This window comes from Syzygium oleosum, unplaced genomic scaffold, assembly GCF_021117445.2.
Source record: "Syzygium oleosum isolate NSW1041296 unplaced genomic scaffold, Sole_v2.1 Sole_v2.04, whole genome shotgun sequence".
NCBI classification, from domain to species: domain Eukaryota; kingdom Viridiplantae; phylum Streptophyta; class Magnoliopsida; order Myrtales; family Myrtaceae; genus Syzygium; species Syzygium oleosum.
This window is the reverse complement of record NW_026607488.1, coordinates 2,071,658-2,091,879: the sequence shown is the minus strand read 5'-3', so window position 1 is coordinate 2,091,879 and position 20,222 is coordinate 2,071,658. Positions and strand designations below refer to the sequence as shown.

Here is a 20,222-nt window from a genome sequence, read left to right as displayed (position 1 = left end):
AAAGTAAATTAAGAGGAAGTAAAATAACTTTCATCGAAGGTCCAATGTTGCCAGCTATTACACTTTAAGCTGAATTTAGATATTGCCATTTCCTACTTAAAGCATTTATTTTTATCTAAATGTTTCATTCCCCATGCAAACTTGCACTTTGGATCCGAAATCTAGTGAATTCATGAAGGACTAAAATTAGTTGTTGCTCACTTCTAATTGATGCTGTCGCTGGCCGTCATTGTCCCTATTTGTGGCAAGCTCATTTGTAGTGGCATGGGCATGTGAGCTCGAGGCCGCCGCAAGCTGTGCAAGATTGGCCTCGTGCTCACAAGGGCCACGGTAGGCCTTGCGAGCTCCGCAGCAGAGCTCGGCCAAATCCACACGAGCTCTGCTGCAAAGCTCGGCCATGGCCGCTTTTGAGAAGAAGAAGCCAAAACAAGAAGAAGAAAATTTGAAGATGAAGCAATAAGGAAAGAGGGACAGGGAGAGAGAGTCTTTCCCGACCCAAAAAAACCAAAATAGAGGGAGACTTTTTGGTCTTCATGTGAAGAGGAAGAGAGAAAAATGATGGTGGGGCTAGCTCACTTGAGAAGTGTACTTGATAAATACATAATTGAATCACCAATACACGGACGTCACCCAATGAGCAGCAGCTAATTCTTGTCTAACACCGAGAAAACTGATGCGGTGAACCTATTCTCAATCGATTACTTAATAAGTTTCCTGATTTTATTTAACAAAATCCATTTCTTTTCAGTAATTACAATGGCATTCTCCGGAGTAAGAAGAGTCGAGCAACTCTAATATCTGCTGTGCCATTTGCGTTTCCCAATGTCCTGTTCAAAAGCAAATGATCAAATAGGGGGCTTTGAATGGGCTAGAACATGGCCCGTGAAACATAGACGGACCCCCGAGCTAGATCCTAACCCAACTGAAAAGCGGCCATTTTCCTGGCCCATCCACCTACAAGAATTGCAGACTTGTCCACGTCCCTTGAGCCACCATGGCAGGAATCAGGAGTCCAAAGCAAATTAGGCATGAAGAATCCCATGAATGGATTTTGTTGGAGAGGATTCCTAGAATACCCGTTAAGCTACCAATTAAGCAAACTTTCCGATTTTTCAATGTACTTACCGCGTCGTGTTATGTGTAGTTATTGATTTGAAAAGTTGGTTATCACTCTTATATCATATTTAACAAGTGCTTCGGAGACACTTGTTAACAGGATCCTTATGGAAAACGTCAAGTCCCAGAGAATGAAATTATTCTCTCTTCCTGCATTTAGATGAAACTTGCAAGATATAAAAAGGAAAATTGGACGAACTGTGTAAGATAACAAGGCGAAAAAAGATGATTTCCCCGTCAAGTTGTGATGTTATTGTCTTTATGGTTATTAACTAACCTGATGACCAATCTCTTCATGGGCAAAATTACCTCCTCTTCTTCATTGGTTTCTTCAAGCATGCTTGGTGAATCGTGATTACACGAGAGAAACTTCAAATTGCACTTTTTGGCTTTATTTTTTATTTTATGGTGCAATGACACAAGAAAATTGCTTTGAAGAACACTCAGCTACAAATTGAATTTACAGAAATTTGCAGCTAAGTAATCAGAGAAAATTATCAGTCCTCACAATTGAGTTTAATGTGTTGGGAAAATCACCAATGTGGTGATTGTTAGGAAAATCCCCTATGTTGTTTTGAAGATGACAAAGACAATCAAAGGCTACTAATGTGTGTATTGGTTGAGCAGTACCAGGTGATTTATGCACAAGCCGAGATGCAGATATCTTCCATAAACAGCACTAAAACATGTTGATATGACGAATGCACTGCTAGTGTCAAGATGCTCTGCTGATATTTAAGGTGAACAAGATATTGAGTAATTGAAGATATCTATAATCTGGAAGGATCTTCAGATATGGTGAACATTTGGAAGGACCTTGATCGAGGATGAATAAGCCGAGAAGAATGGAGATGTTCGTGATGGCTTGGAGGTACAAAGATCGGGTGAACAATTGGATGGACCTGATGATTGTGAACAAGTCTAGAACGAGAATGTTTGGTAAAGCTTGGAAGGACCATGAAGATAAACAACTTGGTAGAGTCAAAATTGTCAATATGCTTGGAAGGTCCAGAAAGATCAGCATCAATATCGGGTGAGAGCAGCTGCCTTATACAAATAAGGTGGAAGACTATGATAATATTTAAGGATTACGTGATATCCATGGTGTAATTCATTGGGAGAAGATCACAAGATGTCCTGGTACGTTTTTCTATAAACATCACCAATGAACCTAAAGATCAGCTGATTGATGATGTTTGTATCAATGCTGAGACATCATGACATTGGTGATGTTTGAATAACAAACATGTGAAGATATTCGGGATTATAGCCGTTGAAGGGTGGATATGTGCAATGGGAAGATGAGGAAGTCTATTGGGGAACAAGAGTAGGCGTCTGTTAGAAATATCAGAGTAGTCAGCGTCAGAACAGTAGCTGCGAGACATATTTCTGGGTAGCTTGCAAATGTTTAGGATAAAGGGCTATATGGGCAGCTCTATCTTTGGACAGCAGCACCAACGGATTTGTAACGGCTAGTTGATCTTTCAAGACATCTCCAACGGGAAGATTGACGATGCCTATTTAAGAGAAGACTTTCTAGGCCAAAATATTAGAGAGCACAATGTAGAATCTGAATATTTGCTATGAGCTGCTTTCCTAGTTGATATTGTTCTATTCTCTCGAAAGGTCTTCACTGTGATGATCTTGCCGTATCATAATCGTGTCAAATGTCAAGTGTGCAAGAGTAAGTGCAGTAGCTTCAAATTCAACACTCCTCGCAAAATTGCCGACGATGGTTGGCCACCCTCGTTCAAATGACTCTAGAAACAAAATACAATGCATGGGACTCAACAAAGCACATAGAAGTACTAAAAGACTCATTCTTGGATTTCTTGACTAGCTCTTAATATATATTTTCTCAATCAATTCCTCTAGAAGACTCTAAATTGAATGAAACTTGGTTCCTTTGAAAGTAGAAACATATAGTGTTTTCTATACGTATATTATTTGACTATATTGAAGCACGAAATCATCATAGAAGCTTAGAAGAAGGTGACCCTCGGATAAGTGTTGAATAAGTCTTAATTTCCTTGAGATGTTCCTTTGTAAGTTTTTTCTGAAAATTTTTAAATAATTAATCCACTTATTGTAACTCTTATGCATAGGTTGTGGAAAAGTTGACTATTCCTCCAACAAGAATCACCAAAGATAATGGGAAAACAAATTGGGATAAATTCGTAGAGCAGCACAAAGCGTTGCTTGCGGATGAACAAAAGTGGGTGAAGGACACAACAGATAAATGTATGCTCGCCTCAACTCTAATCGCCATAGTATTATTTGCCGCTCTATACAATGTGCGTAGAGGCATGAGCGGCATTACTAGAGTCCCATTGTTGTTAAGAGAGGGCTCTTTCCGGGTTTTTTCAATTTCGGATGCATTAGGTTTGTTTTCTTCTGTGATGGCCATGTTGCTATTCCTAGCCATCTTAACATCGCGGTACGAGCTGCAAGATTTTCTTGAATTGTTGCCTAAGAAGATCATAATGGACCTTTGTTTTCTCTTCCTTTCCTTGGCTTTCATGCTGGTGGCTTTTGCTGCGACTCTCACAATTGTGCTAGATAAGAGATTGGAGTCACTTCTCATTCCCATTACTTTGCTGGCCTCTCTCCCCGTGGCATTATTCGTAGTACTACAGCTTCCCCTGCTATTCCGAATGGTTAAATCCACTTATGGACCAAGCATCTTTCATCCCGAGGGCATTTGGGATGGAGTCATATATACTGAATAAGATCAGTGATTGATGCATTTGCTTTGAAGGTATAGGTCTTTGTTATAGTTGGTTGTAGCTGGGCCAATGTGTTATTTAATGTATTTCCTCGAAGTACATGAACAGTTACTAGGCAAACTTATGTTTTCTTACCTCGTTCGGAAAGATCTATTTATATAATGACTTGATCAATTTAAAGTTCAGCCTATAGATATTTCAAAATAGAACGTACATATGCATAAATCCTTATTGTTAAACATTTAGTACCAAAATGTGCTTAATATTGGAATATAATTTTTTTTAAAATTATTATTATTAATTTTTTATACAATTTAGATGCAAGAAATTTTTTTCCATCAACTTAAATATTTAGCCTCCAGGTATTTCAAAATATGCACAAGAATTAGAGATGCAAAATTAGATATTTGCTAAGATTAGATATCTGTTAGCATTAGAGGTTTGCTAAACTAACTATCAAAAGCAAATCCCTCAATAAAACTTGCACATGAGCACGCCATGTGAGTCAACAATCTTGCATGAGTTCTAACCACTCTATATATATATAGTGATTTCATGTTGAAAGTTCTATGCCAGTACAATTTCATGAAACTTTGTGAGCACCTAGGTTTATTGTAAGCTTTCCAATAAGGGTGCGAATGGTAACCATTCTGCTCCAGAAATCAAATTCTTGCCAGAAATTGATTTCTGGAATTCTTGCCAGAAATTGATTTCTGGAGGAGAAATCTGTTTGGTAAAACATGACTAATTCTGTTCCAGAAATTGATTTCTGGAACAGAAATCTATTTTGATTTGTTGATTTTTTTTGCACCTAAAAAAATTTAAATTTTACTCAAAGTGGGTGGCCACATGTATTATAAGCCATTCTGTAAAGTTTTGAAATTTTTGATTTTTTTAAATTTTTTTTTGGCACCTAAAAAATTTTAAATTTCACTCAAAGTGGGTGGCCACAGGTATTCTAAGCCATTTTGTGAAGTTTTGAATTTTTTTATTTTTTTTATTTTTTTGGGCACCTCAAAAAATTTAAATTTTACTCAAAGTGGGTGGCTATAGATATTCTAAGCCATTCTGTGAAGTTTTGAAGTTTTTTATTTTTTTATTTTTTTGGGCACATCAAAAAATTTAAATTTCACTCAAAGTGGGTGGCTACAGGTATTTTAAGCCATTTTGTGAAGTTTTGAAAATTTTTATTATTTTATTATTTTTATTTTTTTTGGGCACCTCAAAAAATTTAAATTTCACTCAAAGTAGGTGGGCACAGGTATTTTAAGTCATTTTGTAAAGTTTTGAAATTTTTGATTTTTTTTGGGCACCTCAAAAAATTTAAATTTCACTCAAAGTGGATGGCCACAGGTATTCTAAGCTATTATGTGAAGTTTTGAAGTTTTTTATTTTTTTATTTTTTTGGGCAACTCAAAAAATTTAAATTTCACTCAAAGTGGGTGGCCACGGGTATTCTAAGCCATTCTATGAAGTTTCGAAATTTTTTTATTTTTTTGGGCATCTCAAAAAATTTAAATTTCACTCAAAGTGGGTGGCCATAAGTATTCTAAGCCATTCTGTGAAGTTTTGAAATTTTTGATTTTTTGATTTTTTTTTGCACCTAAAAAAATTTAAATTTACTCAAAGTGGGTGGCCACAGGTATTCTAAACCATTCTGTAAAATTTTTTATTTTATATTTTTTGATTTTTTTTGGCACCTCAAAAAATTTAAATTTTACTCAAAGTGAGTGGCCACAGGTATTTAAAGCCATTTTGTAAAATTTTGAAGTTTTTGATTTTTTTTATTTTTTTGGGCACCTAAAAAAATTTAAATTTCACTGAAAGTGGGTGACCACAGGTATTCTAAGCCATTCTGTGAAATTTTGAAATTTTTGATTTTTTGATTTTTTTTGGCACCTCAAAAAATTTAAATTTCACTCAAAGTGGATGGCCACAGGTATTCTAAGCCATTTTGTGAAATTTTGAAATTTTTGATTTTTTCATTTTTTGAAATTTTTTATTTCTTGTAAAAAAGGAAATTTGGGCTAGAATGCATTCTAGAAGAGAGAAGCTACAAAAAGTAGCTTCTCTTTTTTGGGCCGAAACTCATTCTGGAAGCAAAAATTCATTCTAGAGCAAAAAAAAGAATGAAGTTTTACCAAACGCGTTTTTATTCCGGAATGCAAAAATTGCTCCAGAATGCATTCCAAAATTATTTTAACAAACGCATTTCTGTACCGGAATGCATTCTGGAGCAGAATTTCTGCTCCAGAATGGATTCCATGCGCGCCCTAAGACATCGTTCGCCCGATACCCCTGTTTGTCTTGAACGAAACATAACCACCTTTTCGAGGAAAACACATGGTGAAATCAAAACCCAAATGATCTAAACTGAACAAAACTTGTACCTAACAACTATAAGTCGAGCTTTCCAATGGCATGAGGGTTGCCAGAATCCAAAAATGGATTAAAGAGTTACTTGCATTCGAAACATTTATGAATTTCTGGTCAAACAACCAATCAAATCGACAGTCTTAATGCAAATCGAATATTGTATAAAAAAAATAAATAAATAAAAAATCTTAGATGCACCCGTTCAATGTGATAAGCCCATCTCGCCAGCTCACTGGTTGGGGAAACACACGGCATGACATAAGCCGTCTTTAGATGGATGCAGCAACGAATGTTAGCTTATCCCTTAGTAGAAAGGATCCCAGTTCAACTGGAAATCATATCTATAATGCGCGGATGAGCATTAGCTGTCAAGAAATTGAGGAAGCATTTGCTCCAAAGTCCAAACAGGATAACAAGTTAGAAAGCACTAATAATCAATCTGAACTCGAACTACTTACTTCAACACGCGCGAACCCGAAACAACCTTACATGAAAAATCCAGAGAAAGCCGTTAATGGCGGCGAGCATATAATCCGAACTATTATTTTCCTTTTTTTTCATTTTTCATTTTGAAGAGGCTTGGAAAGGTGGTGTTTGTTGATGGATGGGTTCTCTACTAAAATGAAATCAAGCCACTTAGCCGGTGCCACCAAGAACACCCTTAAGCTTCTTAACCTGAGCATCATCAAGGAAAGTGGCGGCCTCCACCAACTCAGAGGGCAAATCATTAGCGAAGAGAGCAAAGTCCAAAGATTTGAAGCCCAGGGCTCGGACTGCTGAAGCTGACTGTGGGAAGTGCTGGACCTTTACCAGCATCCAATTGGGTGTGCAATAGCCCCCTCTGTTGAGGTTCTTCAAGTAGACGGAGTTCGCCGGCGACGAGATGAACCCGGCACAGATTGACCCTAGGAGGACAATGAGGACCTCCGAGGTGCCCGGATGCACGTACATCGGGATTGACCTCGCCAGGGGCAATATCGAAAGTAATGGTAGCAACCAATTTGTATACGATAGGGACTATATAGTATATAGCTGCCGAGCATATTTGTAACTTATCTTAAAAGTGGCAAATAATGTTCAAACTACACTAGAATGTATATAAGTTATATTTTAGAAGTTTACTCAACTACAATTGACTACTAAATCACCAATAAGTACATGGGATACATTACTTGTCACTTAGATCCATCTCTAGCTCTAATTGAAGGAATCTCTCCTCCTGTCCTTATGTAAATAGTGGGCTTTTCTCATAAATTTTACACAAATTTTCATCCATTTGATAAAAACACATATAGCAGCCTTTCTCATCCGTTTAATACACCTGAATTTTCGCCGGCAAATTGGCCATGCTTTTTTGTAAAAATAAGAAATATATGAAAATAATAAAAAATATTAAATAAAATTTCGGCCCATCTCGCTACAGTCCGCATATACGTATTTCTAAGATATATGCATTCGGCGGCGTAGAATACAGCCGAGGGAACACACATACACGGAGCTCAGCAAATTCTTTCTCGTGTTATCAATTTCCAGGAGCTTCTACGTCGCGATTCCCTCTTCATAGTCGGCCACCGCCAGTCCATCGGTAGCCGCCGCTCGTCTCCGATCGCCGACCACCATAGACTCTTCGCATTTGAACCTCAGAGCAGAGAGTATAGGGAAGGAATTCTCACGTTTAGTTGTGATTCTGTCTCGATTTCCTCTATGAATCCTTACCCCTCTCTCTCTCTCTCTGTCACTGATTGCAGTCGCAGGTCACTTCCCCAACACCACCAGCTTCGCAGCCACAGGAAGAAGTGCTCTGTTTGCCCCTATTTTCTGGCTAATGTCATCGAAGTGCTGGATTCTCCTTCTCCCTCCGTTAGCCGGTTCCAGTCTTTGGTGCTACAACTCCTGAAGCTTTACTCGTCTGATTTGATCACCAATCGTGGTTAGCTATTACTCTTAGCCAAGCTAAATTAGCATGCCCTGCTTTTGCTGAAGGTCGGGACCGAGTGCTCGATTCCGTCAGCCAGAGAGTGACATGTCTCTTATTTCAGCATCTAGATCCTTTGGCCGAAATATCGACCACCTGTTTGATAAAATTCCCGAACCAGATCAGTGTGCGTCTCGATTCAGATTCTGACCGAGAGCTTTCCTTTGCTTGATCGATTCACTCTTTTCGTCGCATATTCTTTACTTTTGTTTCGTTTCCTTTCATTTCAGAATTTAGTAGCTATTCATTTTAGGATTTGTTGTTGACATTCTCGGATTGGATGCGTATCCAGTGTGTACATGAGATGAATCTTACTGAGTATTCCGGAACTTGACTGAGGGCCTCTTGAACGAGAATGGATTTGATCCATGCACGCTTACTTCTTGTGCTTCTCTATATGTCGATCTATGTTTGTCGTGCCGAATTGCAAACTTATTATGAGAATGCTGCTGGGTAGTTCTCTGTTGAAATTGCAAGTGTATTGAGCGAATGCTGCTATCTTGAATACCGAGTGCACGATGCATGGGCATTGAGTTGCTGCTCTTGTCATCATATGCGCATTCATTTTGAGCGCGCTGCGTTACTGGTTGGCTCATCGGTTGTATGTCCATATTGAATGCGTTGAGTTGCTGATGTGCTCACTGTGTTGTATTCGTACCTATGTGTCTGAGCTACGGATTATGTCTTTTGTGTCCGTGCTTGCTCTTCGTATGTCCTGGTATGTGTAATTGCGTAATTGCGTCATTGATGTGTTGTTCGTGCATGCCAAGTACTTGCTGTCCAGATTTCCTCTTTCATTTTGTTCTGTTCTAGTTTAGTGCGTTTCTGTCATTACTAAAGTTAACTACATTATTGGAGCCTTTAGTGTCATGCTCGTGACTGAAAAATTCAGAGGTGTAACAACTCGGTACGAGGAGACCATTGTTCAAATGCTTTTAGGCTCTATTTGTTTTTTAAAAAATGAATGATTTGAAAAATATTTTTCTAAAAATGATAATTTGTATTGCATGAAATAATTAGTCAATGAAAGATATTTTCAATATCGACAATAATTTATGTCTAAATATTTTTGTGGACAATGAATATATTCTTCGTTTATTCATTTTCGTAAGCGATACAAGTGATCATTTTTAGGAAAATGACTTCCAGATCATTCATCTTCCACGGGACAAATGCCTTGAATCATACAAAACAAGTTCAGAGATTGGATTATGTTCTTGAGGTGTTAGTATGGACATTAAGAGTGTGGTGGATACAAAATAATAAAATAAAACAAGATAGAGAAGTTCTATCTGTGAAATAAGTAAATACTTGCTCCGTCTCTACCTCATCTTTCAAGATGGGCCATTTCATTCACTTTTTAGTTATCCCTTGTGTTACTTTTCCGTTGATTTTGTATGCATCAAGATAATTGCTACATCTAAAAAAGAGTGGAATTTTCATGAATAAATGTTTTCATACACATCTAAGCCATTTGGGGCGTGTCGATAATCTTTTCATGAATAGAAATTGTTTGCATTAGTATAAGCATGTTCAGTTGTAGTCTTATTATAGATTGCATCTCATGATAAATGTAGTTACATCACATACGTCCTATATGTTCAGTATGTGATCAAAGGTAGTATCCCGTGAGAGCTTTGACTAGTCAATTCGGGCGTGCATGTTGTTTTCCTGGTTAATGATTGTATAGCTGAGTAGCGGTTGATTTCCATGAATTGCATTTTAGAGATTAGATCTGATTCATGTTACGATGCTTTTCTATTACACTTAGTGTTTAGTGGATATTACTTACTTCTCTAAAAAGAATAATAGCAATCATTTAGTTTAGAAATAGACGTAGAATAGATTTTGGATTTAGCTCACTGGGGTTTATGCCCCAGGACGAGGCCATGTATATCTTTTGCCTGACATCGTATTAGTTTTATCTTTTCACACTTTGTCTTTATCGCATTCATTGTGATTGCTTAATTAATTGATTGCACACCTATGCATGGATATCATTTGGTGGCGTAGGATAATAACATGAGCGAAGGTTGCATGAACTACATCTTTGAAAGATCGAGAATCGGTACCGAAAGCGTGTTAATTAGACAATTGGTGTAATCATGTCTACGACCTTAGAATCTCAGTTTGTAGGAAGTGAAGAGTCCTCCCGCACTTCACTTGGCTCCTGACCGGTGCCAAAGAGATAAGTAGCGACTCCGATTAGATAAAAAAAATTATTAATCAATTGAATCCTTCAAACGTCGCGATCGGTTATGGTTTGGGAGAACTCGCTCCGAACGAGAGCGAGCACCTCGATTAGAGGGACCCCCGTTCCCGTGCGAAGAATCGTTAGTCCCGCTCCTCTTGAGAACACCTTAGGCAAGGTAGCAACATCTCTCTCTCATCCATGGGGGCTTAGTCAGTTATACATACACAGAGATATGACAGTAGGAGCCAAGCATTGAAGATGGGTGATGGGCGCGATGGGGAGGTGCACTGAGGCTGGGTCAGCAATAGGGAGTAGAGGACCGTTGTGAACTTTGACCCGCAAATTCTTGTCAATGTTCAAGAAATTTCTTCGGTGGGTTCAATGAAGAGTAGGAGGGTTCTTGGGTAGGATGGAGAAATTAGTGCTAATGAATCAGTTTTTTCATGTGTTGAGAATGATGTGCGATTGGCGCATGTTGGAATCTCCATGCTAGCAAGTAGCAAGTATAGATAATTTAATATTTGGATCAATCACTCAGGTTTTCACTCACATTCTATTAGACCCACGAAATCAATCAATAAAGAATTTCGTCGGCTGAAGAGCAACCTAACTAGCTAAGATGAGCTACTTCGTCTTTGAAAAAGATTGCCATACGAGACAATCATTTGTGCATAATTTAACTATATATATTATAGTATGTTTTTAGCATTTCTCACGTGTTGGTGGGCCTCACACATGAATTGCAGGATACAATCATACAACTGTCTCTGTATCAAACGACTAAGAGGTGGCAAGAATACTTATAAAGAAACAAATAGAATAAGAAAAGAAAAGAAAATTTCCATACTAGCATTGGCAGTGCCACTTAAAATAGCCGGCATTCACATCATCAATTTTCGGTCAAAATTGGCCAAATGGACTATATTGGCAAATTGTTAAAAGGTTTATGACAAAATCGGTACAAGTGCAATAGGTTTAAAATATTTTTGGTAATTTTTCCTTTTTAGTAGCCACATAGGGTGTCAACTTGACATATAGTAATAACTCGATTACCACTTCGGCATTTTCACTTATTTTTTTAATATAAGACTAACATGAACAAGAAAAACATATAATTCAGAAATCGAATCAATAAAAAGAGTTTAAGAACGACATCAAATGATTGGTAAAAACTCAGAGCCTTTGATTTTCATTAGCTAATGGATAAAAAAGTACATAATATAGGAACTCAATTGTTTCAAAAAATGATTACATACGATGGATAATTGGTAAACATTCAGCACCTTTGGTTTCATTATGTAAGGACCCGGGGTCTACACTGTGTAATATTGTCCGCTTTGGGCCCACTGACCCTCACGGCTTTAAAACGCGTTACACAGGATAGGCCACCCAGGCCTTATAAGCAACCCCAGGACTCCCCCCTAAGCGATGTGGGACAGAGAGATGCCCCCCCTTGCCATCCTAGAAGCCTGCCAGGAGCCGCTCCTTATCCAGGCCCTCTGGCCCCGGCGACCACTCCCCGCCCTCGTCGGACCGGGTCGTTACATTCTCCCCTCCTTCGAGCACAGCGTCCTCGCTGTGGCCCCACACGCGGTCGGGAGTCGGCTCTGATACCATTTGTAAGGACCTCGGCCCCACCACGCTTTCACTGCGCCACTCCTTGTGTAATATTGTCCGCTTTGGACACTAAGTCCTCACGGCTTTAAAACGCATTACACAAAGGTTAGGGGCCAAGCCTTATAAGCAATCCCAGGACTCCCCCCTAAGCGATGTGGGACAGAGACATGCCCCCCTTGCCATCCTAGAAGCCTGCCAGGAGCCGCTCCTTGTCCAGGCCCTCTGGCCCCGGCGACCACTCCCCGCCCTCGTCGGACCGGGTCGTTACATTCTCCCCTCCTTCAAGTAACAACCCGGTCCGACGAGGGCGGGGAGTGGTCGCCGGGGCCAGAGGGCCTGGACAAGGAGCGGCTCCTGGCAGGCTTCTAGGATGGCAAGGGAGGGGCATCTCTCTGTCCCACATCGCTTAGGGAGGGAGTCCTGGGGTTGCTTATAAGGCCTGGGTGGCCTATCCTGTATAACGCGTTTTAAAGCCGTGAGGGTCAGTGGGCCCAAAGCGGACAATATTACACAGTGTAGACCCCGGGTCCTTACAAATGGTGCTTCTAGGATGGCAAGGGGGGCATGTCTCTGTCTCACATCGCTTAGGGGGGGAGTCCTGGGATTGCTTATAAGGCTTGGCCCCTAACCTTTGTGTAACGCGTTTTAAAGCCGTGAGGACTTAGTGTGGAAGCGTGGTGGGGCCGAGGTCCTTACACATTAACCCGATTACAATATCTTATATCTCCATTTAAATAATGATGATGATGATGATGATGATGATGATATATATATATATATATATATATGAGTTAATTGATAGTTCCTTTTTTTGAAAATAGAGAAATTGCCTCAGTTCATTAAAGTTGTTCTTCCGAGCCCGCCTTTCTCTACCACCTCTGTTTCCACCAGTGCTCGGTCAGCAACGGTTCGCTCATGGTGAACGGGACCACAGTAGAGATGCTAGTGGATGCAGCGAGGTAGATCGCCGGAGACGGCGAGGTGGAGTGTGGTGATAGTGCAGCAGCCTGGTTGAACAAGTAGAAAGAAAGGAAGAAAGAGAGGGGGTGGGCTGATTTTGGTTTTCTCTGTTTCTTTTATTTGTTTTTTTGTTATATTTTAGGGTTATGTATTGGTAACATTCAAGAGTGTAACCCACATGAACTGATTGGAGGTAATTTTTTCTGACCAACAATGGAGGAAAACATGTTCCCAGTAAAAATTAAATTGCCAAATGTAGGAACGAAAACTATTCAAGTTAGATTTTTAGGTTGCACAGGTTGATCTAAGTTGTTTTTTTAGATATTCAACCATAATTACCAAAGATGGGCAAGGCCTTCTTTCACTTGTCCAATGAAATTTTCCCTTTGTTCGAAACCATCAACACCTCACTGTTTTGACAGTGCACCATCTCTACATTATAAAAGTAAATCTAATACCATTCTTGGCTGCGACCCGAAATTTCAAAAATATCCATAATTGAAAATTAGGTAACGATAACCATGTATTTTAAACAGTGGTTAAAATGGCAATTTACAAAGATCCACAAAAGTATGTTTTTACAAAAATCTCAACCATTGATTATAAATTCGAATTGAAGCTTTTTCATCCTATGATAATTTAAATTACGTTCTATACTAAGCTCCATCAGTCTTCTTCTTTCTTCGTTAATTTATTCATTTTTCCTACTTTTGCGCCCTTTCCTTGTTACTATTAACCATAGAACACCTTTTTTTTTTTTTTTTCTGGCCGGGGTTTGCCAGTTCGCACCTTGCCCGCAGAGCCGCATATCCGTAGGCAACTACTGAGCCCCACTAGACACAAAAGAAAAAGGACTAACCTGGTCCGAATTCGGTGGACAAAATAATACGACTCTTTTTCACCAAAAAAAAACCACCCTTTCATAATTTTACCAGGGTGTCATTACGACCGAGTCGAGATGTTTTACTCTATTATCAGTCCATGCAGAAAAGCTCAAATATGAACCGCCCTCTCTCTCTTATCTCTTATCTCTTTCGTGCCGATGTCTTGTCTCTTATCCAAAACCTATATGTCTGAAGAAAACTTTACACCGTGATTGTACAAAATAAAAGGCCATCGAAACAGGATTTATATTATGGACACTATAAGTGTACAATACCTTTTTACTCAAGCGGTCTTAGAATGGAAAGAAAAATCTACTTATGGAGTATATCTACATGTTAAAAATAAAAGGTGTATAACCTGCTCATGTAAAGAAATTTCTGCATCACTAGTGCATTGAATAAAGATCCATTGAATTGTGTTATTTGCAAAGCAGCGGATGGTGGAAGAAAAGGAAAAACTAATTATGCGACACTTGTATCTTCTTTTCGTAAGATTTCCAAATTTGCAGTTCTGTAAAGAAAAGGAAGTTGCATTAATTTGTCGATGTCATAGAATTATAAAATGAAATTGCCGTTCAGGAAAAGAGAATGGTACGAGTGTTGGTTCCTTGCGTGAAATGTGAACGATTCGAAAAGAGAAAGTACACTACAAAAAAAGTAGTTTTTAGCGACAAATTTTGCCACGAAAAAAATGGAAAAATTCATCGCTAAACGAATTTGCGACAAAAAAAATTTCGTCGCCAATTCGGCGTTGCAAAATTTAGCGACAAATTTTTTCAATTTCCGTCGCTAAATTGCGACGAAAAATATTCATCGCAAAATTCATCGCTAATTATTCGTCACAAAATTCGTTGCTAATTAGCCACGAAATTTATTCGTGACAAAATTCGTCGCTAATTTTTTGTCGCAAAATTCGTCGTTAATTTTCCGTCACGAAATTCGTCGCAAAATTTGTCGCTAATTTTTCGTCGCAAAATTCGTCACTAATTTGCCACGAAATTTTTTTACTTTTGCCACGAACATCGTTCCGGAACGAATTTAGCGACGAATTTTTATTAATTCTTTTAGCGAAAAGTTAACGACGAATGTTGTTTAGGGACGATTTAGAATTTAAATATAATTAATAGCAAAATTAATTTCTAGAATTTATATTTGACAATGATGAAGCACTTAATAACATCAAAATTTAGTGCTTAAATACATAATGATATGATGATGAAATACACAATGCTCAAAATTTAGTGCTTAAAAATGGAAATTTTAACTAGCAAGGACTAAGGACCGAGAAAATCATCATCACCATCAGCAATGTCATCATCATCATATCGCTCATCATTGTGCCCATCACCTATTGGATTAGTCGGAGGTACAGGAGGAACCTCATCGTGATCGAGGTTGAGGTGTCGCAAGATCAATTGCATTTGTTGTTTGACCACTCTTATTTCTTCGACCTTCTCTACAAGTAAATGTTTCAGTTGGCTCAATTTTTGGGTTATTTGCTCCTCAAGTCGTGTCCTCCTCGAAACAGCCGCATTGGAGGATGAAGTTGTAGCAGCTTGCGTTGTGTATACCCTTGACAAGGATCCCATCCCAAATATTTTTCCTTATTTCATCCCACCCGATGCCTCCACCCATAATGCCATACTGTCAACTGATGGCTCAGACGCAGCAACACCATCACCACCACTACCACTACCACTACCACTACCACTACCACTACTCATTAAAAGTTCATCATATTTTTCCTGCATTAACAATATATATAAAAATAAAACAACTTCATATATATAACTACAATAAATATTAAAAGCATTCATGATTTTCATTCTAGTTTCCATAAACTTACGTACCTTATTAGCTTTTGCTCGATCGCCAGTTCATGTCTTATCTTTTTTTTGAAATATGCGTTCAAATGTAGCTGTATATGTCGGTTCCATCCCCAATTCATTTGCCTACAAAATATAAACATAAATGAGTAATTGAATTAAATTAACTTACAACATATTCAACAAACTTACCATTCTTTTTTTATGCTCCCCGATGTTGATAGAGCCCCCAGCATATGTAACAGACCCTTCACTAGAACTAGAAGCTCGATTCTTCTTATTCTGTTCACTCATTTGCTTATTCTTTTCAGTTTCCCAATTTCTCTTAATTTCGGTCCAATTGTCACCGTAATAAAATCAGGCTTTACTTGACTTATCTTTGCTTTGTTCATCATATTTCGTATGTGATCACCGACTTTTTTCTTAAAAATTCTTTTAACTTCATCTTCTTCCATTTCATCCAACCTGAACTTCCGTTGCATTAATAGAAAAACAACTGAAAGTTATTACCATGCACCAGACAATTCGGCAATGGATTTTCTGAAGTTCATATCCATTACTACTTAATGTGGGACTTCCCTAACACGGCCACTAGAAACACCTACAAGAACAAAACTTACCTTGAACTCATTCCACCACAAACCCTTTACTTCTTTTGGAGCGCTGTTATAACTAATATACTGCCCCCTCCAAGAGTTATTGACTATTTTTTTAAGTTGCCTCACAACATACGTAGCATCCGTGAATCTGCAAACATGTTAGAAAGAACGATATGGACAATTGAACAATGAAGCATACGGATAATTTGCAATATGGACAATTCAGTTGACTGAAATCTAAAACTCTAAATAACACATAATTAAAAAAAATGAAGTACTTACGAATCTCCATATGGGCATATCATGAGTCGGCTATCTTCTTCACTTGTGTTTCCCTCATCATTCGAGTGTTGCACTGAAGAAGAAGGTGGAACTGAAGGACCAATATGTTCTTGAGGGTCGGAAGAAGGGCCAATGTGTCCATGTTGTCCATCAGCATGTAGTGGTTGAGGGAAACATGAAATGGCAGGGGAAGAGGAAAAGGACGGGGATGAGGACGAGGAAGGGGAAGGCACTGCTCTTCTTTGTGAAACTGAACCATGCATGTGATGTCCACATTTATACTGACAAGTAGAAAGGTTAGACAAATATCTTAAAAAACATGAACACATAATGACATACATCATGAAGCTTACCATTTTGTTTCAGAGAGCAAGAGATAAATTTGAGAAAACGAAACAAACTTTGTAGATAGGAAATCCGCTTCTTGAGTTCAACACTGATTTCAACTCACGGGCGGAGTTCTTATGGTCTCATGGATTGATATCAGATGCAACCTACGAAAGTTTCAAGACAATCTCACATTCTTGAAATTATAGGATGTGAAAAGAACATATTGTCTGCTTCACCCCTCTAATCCTATAGCATGATTCTGAGATTGAGGCATCCATTAAGTAGTACATGACTTCACATGGCAAAACTCAGAAATCACATTTGACCGATTCAAGGTAGGAAAAAGCCTATTCATCTTGGAAAAAAAACAAATAGTTGTTAGGGAAGTTACAATTGATATTCCTAACCGTTTAAGATAATCAGGCTTTCAAGGAATTAGAAGTTAATCATTAGAAGAACTGGATGTACAAAAATTCTGTGAAAACTAGGTTCATGGCATATTCGATTATTTGACAGAAAACTTAGCACAGAAAATCTTAGAAGGAACTGCACAGCCATTACTAATAAAGGATATCATGCATCTACATTGATGGGCGAGTCCCATTAGATGGGGAAAGACGTGAACGACTAAAGAAAAACAAGGATTGAACACTTCACGGATGCGAGATTTGTCTAGACAAGTTTCAAGCAATCAACAACATTTACTCGGGCTGATTAACCTTATGGAAGAGAGTCGTGTGCAATATAGTTGATTTGGTGCTTGTCCAGGAACTTTGGTGTGATCACCCATGGAGCATCAGGAATGACTTCATCTACCTAGCTGCATGAAAAAATGGAAAAAACTGAGAAATGACAAAAGATCGACCAGTTCACGTAGGAGGATGCCACCCATATCAACAGAAACAAATACTTTGAAGAACAAGGGTAAAGAGCAGGAACTTACTCCTCCTTAGAATTCAATGTGAAGAACGCCAAATCTGAAGAAAGAGAACGCCAAATCGTCGGAGGAACCGTCAAGAGAGAGAGAGAACAAGAATTGATCGACAGAGAGAGAATGGCGAGAGAAAGCCCTAATTGTACCTCAAATCAAGACGATGCCGTTTCGGCAATGAGCGACGGATTTTCGCAAAAGTTTAATTCCGTTGCTAAATCCGTCGCTAAAATTAGCAACGGATTGTAATAATTTCGTCGCTAATTAGCGATGGATTTAGCGACGGATTTTTAAAAGGTAACTCGTCTGTTGCGAAAGTTAAATCCGTCGCTAAATCCGTCACTAATTAGTGACGAATTAAAAGTCATCGCTAATTAGCGATGGATTTAGGGATGGAATTCACAAATACTATTTTAAGTTCAATCCGTTGCTAAATCCGTCGCTAATTAGCGATGGATTTCGCAACGGATTTGTAAAAAGTAACCCGTCTGCCGCGAAAGTGAAATCCGTCGCTAATTAGCGATGGAATAAAATTCGTCGCTAATTAGCGACGGATTTCACAAATACTATTTAAAGTTCAATCCATCGCTAATTAGCGATGGATTAAAATTCGTCGCTAATTAGCGATTGATTTAGGGACAAATTTCACAAATAGTATTTTTAAGTTCAATCCGTCGCTAATTAGCGATGGATTTGGCGACGGATTTCACAAATACTGTTTTAAAGTTCAATCCATCGCTAAATCCGTTGCTAATTAGCGACGGATTAAAATTCGTCGCTAATTAGCAATTGATTTAGGGACCGATTTTACAAATACTATTTGTTGGATAAAAAACGCGAAAATCTCTCTTAATCAATGAAAAAAAAATCTAGCCGCAGTATAAATAGGACTCCCCAAACCCTCCGCATCACGAACTAAATCTCAATTTTTTTCTCCACTTTTGGGTCGCACAAAAAATATGTCAGGTTGGGTGATGAACCGGACCGAGTACATAAAATTCAAGACATATTTAACACTATTTTTAAGTTCAATCTGTCGCTAATTAGCGACGGATTTAGTGACGGATTTCACAAATAGTATTTTTAAGTTCAATCCGTCGCATATTAGGGACGGATTAAAATTCGTCGCTAATTACAGATGGATTTAGGGACGGATTTTAAAAACGGTAGCGAAAGTTAATTTCGTCGCTAAATCCATCGCTAATTATCGACGGAATTAGCGACGAAAATAAAATAGTCGAAAACGTCCCGCGAAAGTTACTTTCGTCGCTATTTCCGTAGCAAATTAGCGACGAAATCAGCAACGAACTATAAAAATAGTCGCGTTCGTTGCTATTTCCGTCGCATATTAGCGACGAATTGGCATTCTTCGCTATTTCCACGGCTAAATCCTTGGTTTTTTGTAGTGTAATTTTGCAACGAAATTAGCGACGACGCAAATCAGCGACGAAATTAGAGACGACCTATTATATTAAAAATTAAGCAAATAAAAATTGTCGCCAATGTCATCGCTAATTTTGCGACGAAATTATGTTTGTCGCCAATTAGCAACGAAATTAGGGACGGCCTTTCATATTAGCAATTCATCAAATAAATAATAATAATAACAATAATAATGATAATAATAATAATAACAACAACAATAGTTATGACAACAACAATAACTCACATGTCACAATAATAATAATAATTACACATAATTAATAAAGTCTCAAAAATCATAATCTTAATATTCACCTTCGTTTTCATCTTCGTCTTCGTCTTCGTCTTCGTCTTCGTCTTCATCTTCGTCTTCATCTTCATCTTCATCTTCAGCTTCGTTTTCGTCTTGATCTTCATATTCATCCTCTGTTTCAAAATCAGATTCTGCAACACCTTCTAGATTTGATTTGCGAATTTCAGTTGCATCCACATCTACCATTGCTCCACATGGATCTCATAAAGTTGGAATGTTATATTCCTCAGTTTCAATCGCATTACAGACTTCCTCTTGTTGATATGCTGTATTCTTCCAGTGTTCCTCGATTTTTCTTCGTGCTTTGATTTTACATACAGCCCACCAATCAGCTTTGTCACATTTCAAACTAAGATATAATGCATAATATACTTGAATTGCTTATTGTGCCAAGACAAATGGTTCATATTTCATATATCTTTTCTTGTGATTTATTTCAACCAAATTAAACTTCGTATGCACCTTCATTCCTTTCACGGGGTCGAACCACATGCACTTAAATAACACAATCCGCATTAATGGTCCATGGTACTCTATCTCTATGATTTCATCCAACAAGCCATAAAAATCATCTTTTGAACTGCCACCATTGGATGACCGAACACACACACCACTATTCATTGTGGCTTTTCCTATTCCATATTCTTGAATGTGAAAACTATACCCGTTTA

The 20,222-nt window shown here is 38.3% G+C and overlaps 3 protein-coding genes across 5 annotated transcripts; 1 reads left to right on the top strand and 2 right to left on the bottom strand.

Moving 5' to 3' along the window:
• Positions 1-1,943: 1,943 nt before the first annotated feature.
• On the top strand, positions 1,944-4,016 carry LOC115688204 (uncharacterized). The gene is made up of 2 exons (XM_030613973.1): positions 1,944-2,000; positions 3,222-4,016. The coding sequence occupies exons 1-2, from the start codon at positions 1,944-1,946 to the stop codon at positions 3,843-3,845; spliced, it is 681 nt and encodes a 226-aa protein (XP_030469833.1). The 3' UTR covers positions 3,846-4,016.
• A 2,838-nt stretch (positions 4,017-6,854) lies between these two features.
• LOC115688203 (germin-like protein subfamily 3 member 3) lies at positions 6,855-7,169 on the bottom strand. The gene has a single exon (XM_056310731.1). The coding sequence runs from the start codon at positions 7,167-7,169 to the stop codon at positions 6,855-6,857; it is 315 nt and encodes a 104-aa protein (XP_056166706.1).
• Positions 7,170-14,965: 7,796 nt separating this feature from the next.
• On the bottom strand, positions 14,966-17,717 carry LOC115665003 (uncharacterized). Of its 3 annotated transcripts, none has more exons than XM_056310531.1 (4): positions 17,591-17,717; positions 16,556-17,049; positions 16,295-16,421; positions 14,966-15,499 (listed from the first exon to the last, which is right to left on the bottom strand). In XM_056310531.1, exons 2-4 carry the CDS (start codon positions 16,909-16,911, stop codon positions 15,458-15,460), a joined length of 525 nt encoding a protein of 174 aa, XP_056166506.1. In that variant the 5' UTR covers positions 16,912-17,049; positions 17,591-17,717; the 3' UTR covers positions 14,966-15,457. The 3 variants fall into 3 exon arrangements, with proteins under 3 accessions (XP_056166506.1, XP_056166504.1, XP_056166505.1); XM_056310529.1 differs by having other exon boundaries at positions 14,966-15,800; positions 17,591-17,716; XM_056310530.1 differs by having other exon boundaries at positions 14,966-15,800; positions 17,605-17,713.
• Between the last annotated feature and the right edge of the window lie 2,505 nt (positions 17,718-20,222).